The 15,000-nt window shown below is 41.1% G+C and overlaps 1 protein-coding gene across 1 annotated transcript in view; it reads left to right on the top strand.

Moving 5' to 3' along the window:
- The window catches only part of LOC122250308 (hemicentin-1), a 143,750-nt gene that overhangs the window by 58,993 nt on the left and 69,757 nt on the right, over positions 1-15,000 (top strand). The window contains 21 exon segments of the mRNA XM_086531864.1: positions 779-951; positions 1,271-1,433; positions 1,896-2,043; positions 3,053-3,192; positions 4,078-4,362; positions 4,681-4,805; positions 5,425-5,605; positions 5,918-6,099; positions 6,803-7,030; positions 7,736-7,898; positions 8,202-8,352; positions 8,846-8,961; positions 9,109-9,230; positions 9,722-9,904; positions 10,364-10,521; positions 10,796-10,944; positions 11,485-11,632; positions 12,891-13,083; positions 13,465-13,654; positions 13,951-14,069; positions 14,472-14,637. Coding sequence (XP_086387990.1) covers positions 779-951; positions 1,271-1,433; positions 1,896-2,043; positions 3,053-3,192; positions 4,078-4,362; positions 4,681-4,805; positions 5,425-5,605; positions 5,918-6,099; positions 6,803-7,030; positions 7,736-7,898; positions 8,202-8,352; positions 8,846-8,961; positions 9,109-9,230; positions 9,722-9,904; positions 10,364-10,521; positions 10,796-10,944; positions 11,485-11,632; positions 12,891-13,083; positions 13,465-13,654; positions 13,951-14,069; positions 14,472-14,637 — 3,483 coding nt within the window.

Below are 15,000 nucleotides of genomic sequence, written 5' to 3'. Positions count from 1 at the left end.
AAGGTTAATGCAAGGTGATACATTGATGCACTGAACCGCGAGTTTTGTGGTTGGCGTGTCCCTTAATTGTGTCTTGTGTGTCCTTTTATTGTCTTTTGTGTGTCTCTTAATTGTGTCTTGTGTGTCCCTTAATTGTCTTTTGTGTGTCTCTTAATTGTGTCTTGTCTGTCCCTTAATTGTCTTTTGTGTGTCTCTTAATTGTGTCTTGTCTGTCCTTTTATTGTCTTTTGTGTGTCCCTTAATTGTGTCTTGTGTGTCCCTTAATTGTCTTTTGTGTGTCTCTTAATTATGTTTAATGTGTCCCCTCTGTGTCCCTCGGTTGTGTCTTGTGTGTCCTTTTATTGTCTTTTGTGTGTCCCTTAATTGTGTCTTGTGTGTCCTTTTATTGTCTTTTGTGTATCTCTTAATTGTGTTTAATGTGTCCCTTGATTGTCTTTTGTGTCCCTCGATTGTGTCTTGTGTGTCCTTTTATTGTCTTTTGTGTATCTCTTAATTGTGTTTAATGTGTCCCTTGATTGTCTTTTGTGTCCCTCGATTGTGTCTTGTGTGTCCTTTTATTGTCTTTTGTGTATCTCTTAATTGTCTTGTGGGTCCTTTTATTGTCTTCTGTGTCCCTCGATTGTATCTTGTGTGTCCTTTGATTGTCGTAGGTATGTCTTTAGTTTCCTTAACATCCCTTGCCTGCCTTTTGCGTGTCCCTTGATTACCTTAGCTGTCTTCTTTACCTGCCTCCTTCGTACCCTTTGATCACCTCTTGGACGCCCCTTGGTCGTCTCAGGTGTGTACCGTTGCGTGGCCAAGAACGATGCGGGCGTGACGGAGCTGCTCTTCCCGCTGGAGGTCCTCGTGGCGCCGCAGTTCACCGAGTTTTTCCACAACCCCGACGTGACCTTGCGCGCCGGGGACGAGCTTGACCTCGACTGTGACGTTAGCGGTGACCCTGAGCCGCAGGTGAGAGGGTGGAGTCGTGTTTGAGGGGATATATGAGGTGTTTTATATGTTTATGTTTCTCTTAGACAAGGTTCAGTTGGGTAAAAAGTTATTTCCATCAGTGATTCAAGATAAATGTTCGTAGTTTACGCATTTGTAGTGAAAAGGGATATAATTGATCCGTAAGACACATACAATCCACCACATCCAAGTCTACGCACATAGAGAGAGAGAGAGAGAGAGAGAGAGAGAGAGAGAGAGAGAGAGAGAGAGAGAGAGAGAGAGAGAGAGAGAGAGAAAGAGAGAGAGAAAAAAAAAAAAAAAAAAAAAAATCCCACAGGTATCGTGGAAACGCGACGGGGAGCCCCTGTACGCGCACGTGTCGCCTGGAGGCCGCCGAGTGTACGTGCAGCACGTGAAGGTCGGGCACGCAGGCCACTACACGTGCACGGCCGTCAACACCGCTGGCACCGCACACAGGAACTTCAGCGTCACCGTAATCAGTCAGTGTTACTCTTGTGTTAATGTTTATTAATGTTTTATTAATGTTTATTATATGTTTATTATTCATTTCCAAGTGTTTTATGTTTATTAAGAGGTGGACTGTTTTCCCAGAATGTTTATTAAATATCTATTAGTTCATTTCCAAGTGTTTCTTATCTTCAAATAGACTGCATGTTCTTTTTTAACACAGTGTTAGTCTAAATATCTATAGTCATTTTCCGTGATTATCTTCATCCTTCAATAAATCAACATATCTCTCTTTAACACAATTTCTATTCCAGTTTAGTGTTCCTTTTACCTTATCCCTTTCTATCTCACTCTCTAACATTATTCATTACTATTATCATTATCATCATCATCATCATCATCATCATCATCATCATCATCATCATTATTATTATTATTATTATTATTATTATTATCATTATTATTATTATTATTATCATTATCATTTCCCTCAGAACCGCCCACGATGGAGGAAGGGGGCGTGGATGATATAACGGGCGTGGAAACAGTGGCTGGAAGGGACGCCAAGCTGTGGTGTCGGGCGGACGGTTCGCCGGTTCCGGTTATATTTTGGACCAAGAACAAGCAGTTCATTTCGCCTTTGTTAGTTGAGTCGTCATGCTATTGTTCATTTATTCTTTAATAATAGTAATGATGATGATGATGATGATAATGATAATGATAATAATATTCATGGCATTATTATTTTCATTACCATTGTTGTTGTTATTATTATCACTATCATTATTATTATCATTATCATTATCATTATCATTATCATTATCATTATCATTATCATTATCATTATCATTATCATTATCATTATCATTATCATTATCATTATTATTATTATTATTATTATTATTATTATTATTATTATTATTATCATTATCATTATCATTATCATTATCATTATCATTATTATCATTATTATTATTATTATTATTATTATCATTACTATTATTATTTTTATTATTATTATTATTATTATTATTATCCTTATCACTACCCTTATTATTATTATTGTTATTATTATCATTATTATTATTGTTATTATTATTATTATTATTATTATTATTATTATTATTATTATCATTATCATCATTATAATTATGATAACAATAACAATAGTAATAAAAATGATAATAATGATAATCATGATAATAATAGTAATAATTATAATGATAATAATGATAATAATAACAATAATATTAATAATAATAATAAAAAGATAATAATAATAATAATGATGATGATAAAGATAATGATAATAATGATTACTATTATTATCATTGTTTTTATTGTTATCATTGTTATAATCATCATCATTATTGACAAACTTACCCTCACCAGTTTCAATTATCGTTACGTTGATGATAATAACTTTGATTATATCTCTCCTTCATATTTCAACAAAATGCTAAATGTATGAATCCTAAATGAACTGATTCTTTATTTTCATCATACCAATATAGACTCTTTAATTGTCCTTAACACCATACGGTAAATTTGCAAAATAAATAAACTAATATATGCGTTACCCCTTTAAACCACTTACAATCATACAAAATATTTACAAAAGGACGTTTTTTTTCCTCTCTGTTTCCGACAGGGAGGAGAAATATTCCACTCAAGAGGAAGGTCAGATGCTCACCATTCACGAGGTCACTCCAGAGGCCTCAGGGCTGTACGAGTGCACCGCCACTAACTACGTGGGAGCCGCCACTCGCACCTTCAACCTCTCCGTCATGAGTAAGAAGGGAGAGGGCTTCTGTCTGGGTCTTGGGATTGTTTCTAGGGAGAGGGTGTGGGATGGGGGGGAGGGAGAGGGTGAGGGTGAGGGTGAGGGTGAGGGGAGGGTAAGGGTGACGCCATTCGCACCTTCAACCTCTCCGTCATGAGTAAGAAGGGAATCCGACAGAGGAAAGGGCTTCTGTCTGGGTCTTGGGATGGGGGGGAGGGAGAGGGAGAGGGAGGGGGAAGGAGGGTGAGGGTGAGGGAGAGGGTGAGGGAGAGGGGAGGGTGAGGGTGACGCTACTCGCACCTTCAACCTCTCCGTCATGAGTAAGAAGGGAATCCGACAGAGGAAAGGGCTTCTGTCTGGGTCTTGGGAGGGGGGGGAGGGAGAGGGTGAGGGAGAGGGTGAGGGGAGGGGGTGAGGGTGAGGGTGAGGGAGGGAGAGGGGGAGGGAGAGGGATGGGGAGAGGGAGGGGGAGAGGGAGAGGGTGAGGGAGGGAGAGGGGGAGGGAGAGGGAGGGGGAGAGGGAGAGGGAAATGGAGAGGGAGAGAAAGAGAAAGAGAAAGAGAAAAAGAAAAAGAAAGAGCAAGGGAAAGGGAAAAGGGATAGGAAAAGGAAAAGGAAAAGGAAAAGGGAAAGAGGAAGAGGAAGGGGAAGAGATAGAGAAAGAGAAAGAAAGAAAAAACGAAACGAAAGAAAGAAAGAAAGATAGATAGATATATAGAGAAAAAGAGAGAATGAGAGGGAGAGAAAGAGACAGACTAAGAGAGAAAAAGAGATAGAGACTAAGAGAGAGAATAAGAACAAGAAATAGAAAGAGAAAGAGAAAGAGAAAGAGAAAGAGAAAGAGAGAATACTAACCATGCTAACCCCCCCCCCTCCCCCACCCCTTCTCGCAGCTCCCCCAACGATCCACGACGCGGGCGGAGCCGACGTTGTCACGGACGTGCAGGTGGTGTCGGGGCGCGAGGCCATTCTGTACTGCGGCGTCGAAGGGTCGCCGCCGCCCACCATCACCTGGCTGAGGGATGGGCGGACCCTCAAGCCCGGGCCCAGAGTCCACTTCACGGGCCCCTACGAGCTCCTTCTGACGAGCGTCCAGGCTGGAGACTCCGGGGATTACGCCTGCCTGGCCACCAACCGCGCTGGCACGGCGGAGAAGCAGTTCGATGTCAGGGTTATCGGTACGTGACGGGGTTGAATAACGCGCAGTACGGGGGGGGACGCGGGTGCTCATGGGCGTGCAGGTATTTGGGGATTCTGTTGACTATATATATATTTGTTTTATTTTCTGGCTATATTTGTAGTGATATCGGATTTGACTTGGGTTTCTTATTTTTTCCACATTCTTCGTAAAAAAAAAAGAGAGAAAAAAAGGAAAGATTCACTGATTTAGAAAGGTATCTCCTAGAAATATATTGAGATAAGTTAGGAAAATCAGGCTATGGTAATCTGGCAGCTTGGGCATTATGCGTGAATTACCAAGCTTGTTTCATTGACAGTTCCGGCCACGATAGCGGACGATGGTGATGGATCCCCGCCAATGCAGGAGATTCTGGTCGATATGCCCTTCTCTCTCTACTGTCCCGTTGAGGGCAGTCCACAGCCGCGCATCACCTGGACGAAGGTAAGGTCAGGAGTAGGTGTTCGTGGACCAACCTTCAAATTCATTATCTCAAATCCAATTATAGATTTGTAGAACGCAGCCCACAGGAAAGTTAGAATTGTGGTTGTGCTGACCCGCTTGGGTCAGCACCACAATACTAAACCAACTCACTCTATGTTGAAAAATGCATCCCTCCACAATACCCGGATTGCGGCACCAATCTTTCAGTATTTCGCATCCTGATAAGCTGTTAAAAATTTAACAACAATAGACAAAACATTATACGTTACTGAAGAATTGAAAATATAGAATTTTGCATATCAAATGTATAATTGTGTAAGAATTATCCATGATGATAATGACTTTTCTAAAGGAGACAAAACTTTATGAGCTTTACTAGATTGATAAGATAAAATAAATCTATGGGGTCAATGACCTTGGCATGTGCCGCTGGTTGATAGCCAATCAATGCAACGAAAAAAAGAAGCAGTGATTCACCGTAGAAAAAGGACATCCTCATGATTTGTAATTCTCTTATCCGGACATTCCAATCCATGCATCTATATCAGCACTTCAGAATTCTTCTCCGATCGACTGTTTGCGTAGCCAAATACCCTTCTAAACTAGGCCTATCTGACAGAACTCCGCCCCGCTGGATGGCGTGTTTGGGTACCACGGTCTGGGCGGGCGTGTGGCGCAAGGCGACGGAGGGCGGCGCCTTTTGGTGTCAGAGGCTGTCATGGCGGACACCGGGAACTACACCTGCGTGGCAGAGAACGACGGCGGGCGCGACACGGCCAACTACCGAGTCAATGTGCTAGGTCGGTAGCGGTTCGGGTCAGGCACTCGAGGAATTGTATGGGAAGTTGATAAGTTCGATGGTATTATGGGGAGTAACAGATTTTTTGAACAGCTGTTCCATATATCACTATATAAAAAAATACATTATACTTATGTTTTCCTATAAGTATTACAATACAGTATTTAGGAATCCCCGAAATTCAAGGGAAATAAAATCCACAAAAGAATCAATATGCAGAACAATCTGATCTCATGTGTATTGACCAAGATTTCATAAACCTTTCACCTTTGTATTCGTTTATTGATTTTTCTATTACTACTTTTACCTTCAGCGCCTCCGGTGATCATTCAAGACAAGGACACGTTCCGGTCTGTTGTGGAGGGCACGGACGTGGTGCTCGACTGCGAGGTGGACGGCGACCCTCCACCTGCAATTGTGTGGCTGCAGGACGGCGTGTCACTGCAGGAACTGTACTTGCCGGCCATCACTGTCCACGACGTAGGCCTAGGGAAGGTGATTGTCTTTCCTCTCCAGTATGAAGGGTGAAAGGGTTAGGGAGATGTTGTTCCATATATGGGGAAGGGAGCTTTGCCCGGGGTGTCAAGCCGGTCTGTAACGTTGTACTCTTTCATTTGAAGTATTGATTATTGTTCTTTTTTTTATTGTATCCATAAAGATAAAATTAATTATGAAAAAATATGAGATATCTAAATTCATTAAGTTTTTATTAGTGTTGTTTACTTCGTTAAGAAAATCACTTACTTACAAAACAGACAAGTAGCTTTGTCTCCTTTTAATAGCCTTGCTCAGTCACAATATATAATTCACATCACTGATCATTATACCCACATTTCCCCCTACTTAAGGTACAATATAAGACACAACTCTGTTTTCGCTTTTGTCTATGTGTTATTCCATCAGACACAACATAAATTGGAAGGTTTGCCATAACCACATCGTCGCGTTTAGCAAGCCCTTTTTTTCTTCGTTCGTAATCGCACTTTGGACATAAACGAGAAAACAAAGTTATGTTCCATACCGTACACACGATACATACACTCAAAACACACACACACACACACACACACACACACACACACACACACACACACACACACACACACACACACACACACATATATATATATATATATATATATATATATATATATATATATATATATATATATATATATATATATATTCCTTTTTAAAGTCTGAGCTGAGGATTAAGAGTGTGAGCGAGATCCACGCTGGCTCGTACACCTGCATAGCGAGCAGCGTGGCGGGGTCGGACGAGCAAACGTACGTGCTGCGAGTGGTGACCCCGCCTCGGCTGGAGGACCCCAGCGCCCCGACCTACGTGAGCGTGCGTGCGAGTAGGCCTGCTTCTCTCTCCTGCCTCATCCACGCGTCGCCGGACCCGCAGATCTTTTGGTTCAAGGTAATTGAGGAGGGATCTGAGTAACTAGATGTATGAACGAATGAATGGATAAATAGATAGATAGATAGACTGATCACAGAAATCAAAATAGATAAACAAATTGATTTTAGAATATGCTGAGGAATGACTGTATGAAAAAAAGTAAAGATAAGTAAATGATTGAATAAGTAAATAGTCTCAGAATTATGTGAAATATATTGTCTTGAATTATAAGATCGTTGCCTAGAATCTACGGATTTTTACACCAGATTTCATTATGTATCTTTCTGTGTGTCTCTGTTCCTCTGTCCCTTGAATATGATTTGTGCAGTCTGTCTCCCTCTTTCGAACTCTTATTTTCTCTCTTTCCCTTCTTTTCGCTTCTCCAGTTTTTCTAATTCATATTTTCTCTTTTTATCTTTCGTTACTCATCTATTCGTATATACGCTTGGTTATGTGGTGCATAAACTCTACGGTGATTTACGCCATATTTAACTATGTTAACATATTTTATAATGTTCTTCTTATCCAACCATTTACTTCCATATTTTGTGAATTTTGATAGTCTATCCATGCGTATTTATTTATTCTGTCTGTCTGTTTGAATCAATGCCTGCTTGCCTCTCTACCTATCGACATACCTTTATCCCTCTTATCTATCTATTTCTATGTATCCCTCACTCTTTAGCGCCTCCTCCTTCTTAATAACCGAACAATTTATTTCAGAATAACATGCCGCTGGATGAGGACGACCCCAACCTCCACCTCAGCGCTGGAGGACGAGATCTCAAGCTCCTTCAGGTGACAGAACATGACGCCGCTAACTACTCCTGCTTGGCCATAAACGAAGCGGGATCTCTCTCCCTGAACTTCACACTCGAAGTCCATGGTTAGCGCTTGTGGATTCCTTATTGTTTTTTTTTCCGATTCGCTTTTGTTCTGATGCGTTCCGTCGTTGCATCGTTTATACTTGTTTTGTCTTTAGATCGTGTTCGTTCATGCTCGTGAGCGAATCGTGCTAGATATTCAAATCGATTTATATTAATGGTTTTAATGGTTGTGATGTGTATAATTCTCATGACTAATTTTAAGCTGATATGTGTGACGATTATCTTTTACATTTGAACGTAGTATCATTTCCATTGCTAATTTTAGAATCTGATTTAATTTTTTTATCCCCAATGCATCTCAGTTCCTCCGCGCTTCACGGAAACTGTCGTAGGGGACGTGAACGCCGTGGCAGGAGAGGACGTGGAGCTCTTCTGTCCCGTCCAGGCCACGCCACACCCGTCCGTGCTGTGGATGAGGGACTCTGGAATCATGCAGCATTCCTTTACTGCCACGTACGTTTGTCGCTCTTCGTTTTAGAATGCGGGGATTGTTTCTGTATCGGAGATGTGTTATCGTGAATTATCGCTAGGCTTAGTTTTGGCATGTTGGGATGGTTTCTGTATTCTAGTTGTTGTGAGTTATAGAATCTTATAGTTGTTTGCCACGTACGTTTGGTATTCTTAGATTTAGAATGCAGAGACCATTTCTGGGTCCTAGTTGTATTAGCGTGAGCTATAGGAGCGTATAGTGACCTCGTTTATTCAAGAGTTCATTGCAATCAATGCATAAGATATTGGGTGAGAACAGATAATTCCACAATACGACAAGTAACGTCTCTCATTGTGGGATTAATTCACTCATTCATTTTTTTTTTTTACATTGTGTAATTATGGAATAAGTATTTATCCTCATTCATTTTTTCTACATCGTTTATTCCAATCGATCCATGCTGAAACCTTCAACTGCATGACTCTTGCATGACATTCTGTAATTCCGGTGTTTCAGAGATGATCGGCGACTGACCCTCCAGAACGTGACCAAGGAGGACGACGGCCGATACACCTGCCTCGCCACCAACGAAGCCGGCACCATCGAGCAAGACTTCACACTGAGGGTCATGGGTGCGGTTACGTCTTCAACAATTTCAACGATCCCTTTCGAACAGCAACAACAACGTGTAGCATTATAACAAGCAAATGAAATAAAGGAATGAGAAGAAGAACAACATTAAAGAATGCTTATGGTGACGTGTTTATTCTTCTTCTCAGTGGCTCCAAAGTTGTTGGATCTGGACCAACCTGTCGTGGAGAAATCCGTGGTTCTGAATCGGCCTGTGACCATTACGTGCTTCATCGTCGCCGACCCCCCGCCGACCATCACGTGGCTAAAGGTATTCGGAAAAAGATGAATGTATTCTTTGGCCTCATCAGTTGGTTATAAAAGTATTATATCTAAGTTATTTGATTTATGGTGCAAATTGATCGTCAAGCATATTTATTTAGAAAGAAGGATTTATACATATTTGGTGTGCTGTTTAGTGGCTGTTACATGATCATAGAAAACGTCTTTATGCTGTTATTTTTTCTGTGAAATTTTATATATATAGTATGTATTTTCTGTTATTAATTTTTATAATTCAATCTCAGTAAACAAAAAAAAAATATATATATATATATATATATATATATATATATATATATATATATATATACATACATATATATATATTCGCGAACTATTTTCTCATCATAAGAAATAAGGTACATAATCCGCTTTCCCAAACAATTCTACCAGACAATAACCCAAGTCTCCCCTACACCTCACACAAAGGACACAAACCACATTCTACCACACACCTAACCCATCTCCCGTCGCTCACAGGATGGCCACACGTTGTCAGCCCTGCATTCGGGCGTGAGCGTAGACAACCACGGGCGGCAGGTGAGCATAACGAGGGCACGTGGAGCAGATGCCGGGAATTACACCTGCCTCGCCACCAACGCCGCTGGCACGACTACACTCACCACCCTCCTCACAGTTCTCACTCCACCCACCTGGGCCACGGTACCTCCTCATAATCTTTATGATATGAATGATTTATAATCTCATAATCTCTGTGATTTAGCTCATTGTTCCTTAGTCTGTGGTTTGGCTTCATGAGTAGTACAAGGTCGTTCTGTGTTTATGTTGTGGATATTTACATGGTGAGACGTATGGATATAGCGTTATTATTATTATTGTTATTTTTTTTAGTTATATGTCTATCTATATATCTGTCTACCTGGCCATCTGTCTCTCTATCCATCTGTATATCAGGTTCGATCAGATTTTTGTGTCTGCCTATCTATCTATCTATCTATCTCTCTATCTCTCTATCTATCTAATTATCGATATATCTAGCTATACGCCAGAATATCTATTTATCGATTTCTATGTATGTTTTTTTTTTCTCTTTATGTATTTCCTCTATTCAACAACGTAAAGCTTAAAATCGAGTGTTATTTAAACCTATACGCGCCCCAGGGTTCAGAACTCGAGGAGAAGGTGATCGGCGTGGCGGGCGAGAGCCTCGACCTCTTCTGTGACGTCACTGGTACGCCCACGCCCACCATACTTTGGCTCAAGGACGGCCAGATCATCACGCCCGTACCTGGCAGCAGAAACTTCACAGCATCGGACAGGTAAAAAAGACAAGTGGTTGAATAATATCGAATCCTTTGGGTAATTTGCTTCTAAGTATTTCTATTTTTTCAATAACGACCCCTGACTTTTCCTTCATCAACACTATCAGGCATCACGAAAAAACAACATCAACAACAACAAAAACCACAAAAATTGTCTCTATCAACAGCTATAAAGACGTAAATCCCGATTTTCAATTCTCCGCAAGCTGTGACTCCAAAACATCACCATAAACAGCAACAAAATCAGTACAAAAGCTCTCTTTCTCAACAGGCTGTTGCACTTCGATTCACTCTCTCAAGACGACTCCGGTTTGTACGGCTGCATCACCAGTAATGCAGCAGGAACAGCTGAGTACGTATTTGACGTGGATGTTCTTGCTCCGCCGTCGCTCTCGTACCAGCCGCAGACACAGCATACGGGTGGGTCACGTTTTGTTGACTTTGTGTGGCGTTTGTTGCGTTAGGTCTGTTATGCATTTATGGATTGATGTTTTCTTGTTCTTTAGGGGGGGGGGCATATTCTGGTTGTCTTGATGGGTATATGGATGTGAGATGAAAGACTTTTTGGGTCACCCCAGATTCCACGTTAGATGGGAGAGATTTTACTTCTAGTTTTGGTTTTGGTTTTGGCGTCTTGTGAGTAGTCTGTTCTTACTCGAAACGTCATGGTTTATTGTCTCCTTCAAAACTGAGACTGAGTTTAGTTTCATGGTTGCACACAGTGATATTTGTGATCGTGAATAATTGTGTTTACTTCGAGCATCTGCACTAAAACCCCAGATATTAGATATAGCGTAAATATGATAATAATATATATTCTTTAAATAATAGAGAACATTGAAACAACAACAACACATACCCAGAGACGAATAAAACAGCAGTCCCTAATAAACTCTAACCCACAACCCTAAAAAAAAAAAAAAAAAAAAAAAAAAACATAACACTTACCTACCTCTCCAGTGTTGGTGAACCGCGCTCTCAGCTTGGACTGCCCCGTGGAAGGGAACCCAGAACCGGAGATCAAGTGGTTCATGGACGACCAACCTGTCAACGCCAAGGGACAGTTCGTGAGGCTCACCGGCCAGGGAAGACAGCTGCACTTGCTCCGGTAAACACGTGGACCTCTTTTTTCACAGGATAATGGTCGGGGAACTGGGTGGCTGGGGTGAAAATGCGATGAAGTCAATGGGTGTGTATTGAGTGATATGTGTATGACTGAATGGGTGAATGGGTGTGAGTCATATGTTATGGCCTGAAAGGGTACGACTAATGGGTGACAGATTCAATGGGTTTGATTTGATGTGTTAGATTGAATGGGTGTTAGTCATATGTTATGGACTGAACGGGTGTGACAAATGGGTGACAGATTGAATGGGTGTGATTGATTGATACATTTTAAACTGAATGGGCGTGATTCTTATGTTACGAAATGAATGGGTGTTCTTGATGGTGATCAGTATGTGTTTGACTGAATGGGCGTGGTTCATATATTATGAACTGAATGGGTGTGACTAATGTGAAATGGATAAAATCAGGTGATTAATATCTAATAGACTGAATGGGTGTAGTTACTACGTAATGGGTTGAATATGTGGATTGACTAATCAGCTGATTCTTTGTGAAGTTCTCAGAGATAAGAAGTTTGGATTCACATTCAAGTCAAATTTCATGTGTGTGACTTAAGTTTAGAATAACATGGGTAATCTAAAGAACTGATGTGAGTGGACTTTTAAACCTTTATAGTTACTGATTGAAACAAGGTGAATTACTAATAGGTTTTAATCCAAACGTTTTTTTTTTCTTAACACGATTACCTTAACAAATGTCGTAAAAAGCTATATGTTATATCAATTTAACAATACGATAATTAAGTGATTATTAATAACTATCTATATGCAAGAATACCAACAAAAATCTACAGCTCAGATGATGTTGATAAAACACGGTCGGAGTAGACCCTACGCTTAGGCGTCGTTCGGATCTCGACTCAACAACACAGAAAATGTCAAAGAAAATGATAAATTTACTTCCTGATGCTGTCTCCAAGGGGGTGATTACCGACTAAACAATTATGTGATCGATTCTCCTTGACGAAATAAGTTGATGTATCCAGTAAAGAACATGCACACACACACACACACACACACACACACACACACACACACACACACACACACACACACACACACACACACACATATATATATATAATATAATTAAGCCATTATTATTAAAATCTAGACCACTGTTGTTAAGACTTTTGGAATCGTAAAAATCTAGTATACTTTTGAAAACAAGGGTAACAAACACACTTAATGTCTTGCAAATGTCACGTATACAATTATCCATCCCTCATTTTTATCCAGAGTGTTGAGCTCCAGCGATGGCAGAGTGACATGTCTAGCCACTAACGCAGTAGGGTCACTAGCCACTAACTACACCCTGGACGTGCTTAGTCCTCCCGTGATCACGCCCACGCCGCCCACCAAGAAGGTGCGGGCGCGGGAGGGCGACACTGTGACTCTTACCTGCAGGACACGTGGCCATCCGGCTCCCCAGGTGAGGCTTGTGCTTCTTGGAAAGGTTTATGTCGTTTTTTTTTTTTTCAAAATAACAAAGTTCACAGTTTCTTTCACCTGCTGAATGTTTGCGTTCCTGCTGAGTGACCCGCCACATATAACCTGCTGGCCACCGAGCAATACCGAATCTTTATGTCGTTTGTGAGTAGATAGGTATGGTTATATATATTTTTTCTCTTAGTATTGGTCTTTTGACTATTTGTATTCGTGTGGAGACATATATCTGTATCATTTAAAAGCAATCAAGGTAAAATGATGTAACACATAGCAGATGAATCCACTAAAACGTCCGGAGTGAGCTTATAGACACTGACATAGCATAAACAGCGCATAAAGGGCATCCCCGCCTCTCTCCTTACAGGTAGCGTGGGTAGGCGGCCAAGGAAAGGTCCTGACGGAGGAGGAGATGTCAAGGAGCGGCTTTGACCTGCAGGAGGACGGAGAGACGCTCGTGGTGAAGAAGGTCGAGGGGACTCACGAAGGGCGTTACACCTGCATCGCCTCGAACACGGCCGGGTCTGCCGAGGAGACCTTCAGCCTGCAGGTCTTGTGTGAGTTGGAGGCGAGGCAAGAAGGGCATGCCGATGTGCTCTTGTGGGACGACTTGTATTTTCTATTTTGCTTTCTTCTATTCATTTATTATTTTTACATTTTTTTTATATACTGATTTGTTAGAAAGAGGCTTCCCAACAGGCCAGAAGACTTTTTTTAATCGAAGAAAAAATACTTAAAAGAGAAGACCATACATAAATTTCCCGGTTTCAGTGTCTAAAACAAATCAAAACCATATAGCCAACCACTAAAACCAAAAGAAATGCTAAAATGACGACGCCCTTTCTCCGCCCAGTGTCCCCAGTGATCCAGGCTCCAGAGGAAGGGACAACTTTAGCAGTAGTACAAGGCTCCTCCATCAGCCTCGCTTGTATCGTCGACGCCAGACCCCCCGCCACGCTCTCATGGCAGAAGGTAACTAGTCCTGTAGTCGAAGTCTGTTTTCATAGACTCTTATATACCGTCCTCCTTGGTCTAGGACTTCTGTTATTACTTTCATGTGATCTGAAGCTGAAGTAGTTGGAACCATGTCGTATGTGTAAGCGTTCGTGTACATTTACACGACCTTTCTTTAATTTTTTATTTTCTATTAAGAATATATATATTTTGCGCAACACTTTTTTTAATCCAATCTATCAGAAGGCAATCTCACAAATCCAAACCTTTTTCAAATCAATCAAAACACCACCGATATATAAAAAACAACAACAACAACTAAAACCACAACCATCAATCACACCTCGAAACAAACGCCCATCGCCCGTCAGGAATCCCACCCACACACCCACCCACCCCCTTTTAAACCTCGCCCTTCAGAATGGACAAGCCCTAGACAGCAGCCGAGACCCGTTCCTGCACGTGACAGCAGGGGGCGAATCCCTAAGCTTCCTGAGGGTGCAGCCACATCACGCTGCCAACTACACGTGCCTCGCCTCCAGTGCCGCGGGCCAAGATGCTCTTACTTACGATCTCAGTGTGAATGGTTAGTCTTGTTTGAAACGTTGGCATTGTTAGTGACGTTTGCAATGTTGGTAATCTTCATGTTGATGGTTAGTAATTGTTAGTGATACCATTGTCAGTGGTTACGGTTACCTTATTTCATATCTGTTCAGGAGTCATATGTTCCATCTATATGTTATATATATGATCTACAATGTTTTTGTTGATATTCATTTAATCATAATGTGTTACCGATTTTTATCATCAGACTTCATCTTCATTAAGACATTAACACATTAAAGAGGACGATGAAAATATTCAACATGAATCATACACCAGTCGAAGTCACAGGTAATACTGGGTTCAAATGAAATTTATTCATAATTTCTTTATTTTGCACACATAA

Source organism: Penaeus japonicus, unplaced genomic scaffold (assembly GCF_977035675.1).
Source record: "Penaeus japonicus unplaced genomic scaffold, GWHDUDI00000001_assembly GWHDUDI00000036, whole genome shotgun sequence".
Lineage (NCBI taxonomy): Eukaryota > Metazoa > Arthropoda > Malacostraca > Decapoda > Penaeidae > Penaeus > Penaeus japonicus.
This window is presented reverse-complemented; position numbering and strand designations above follow the sequence as displayed.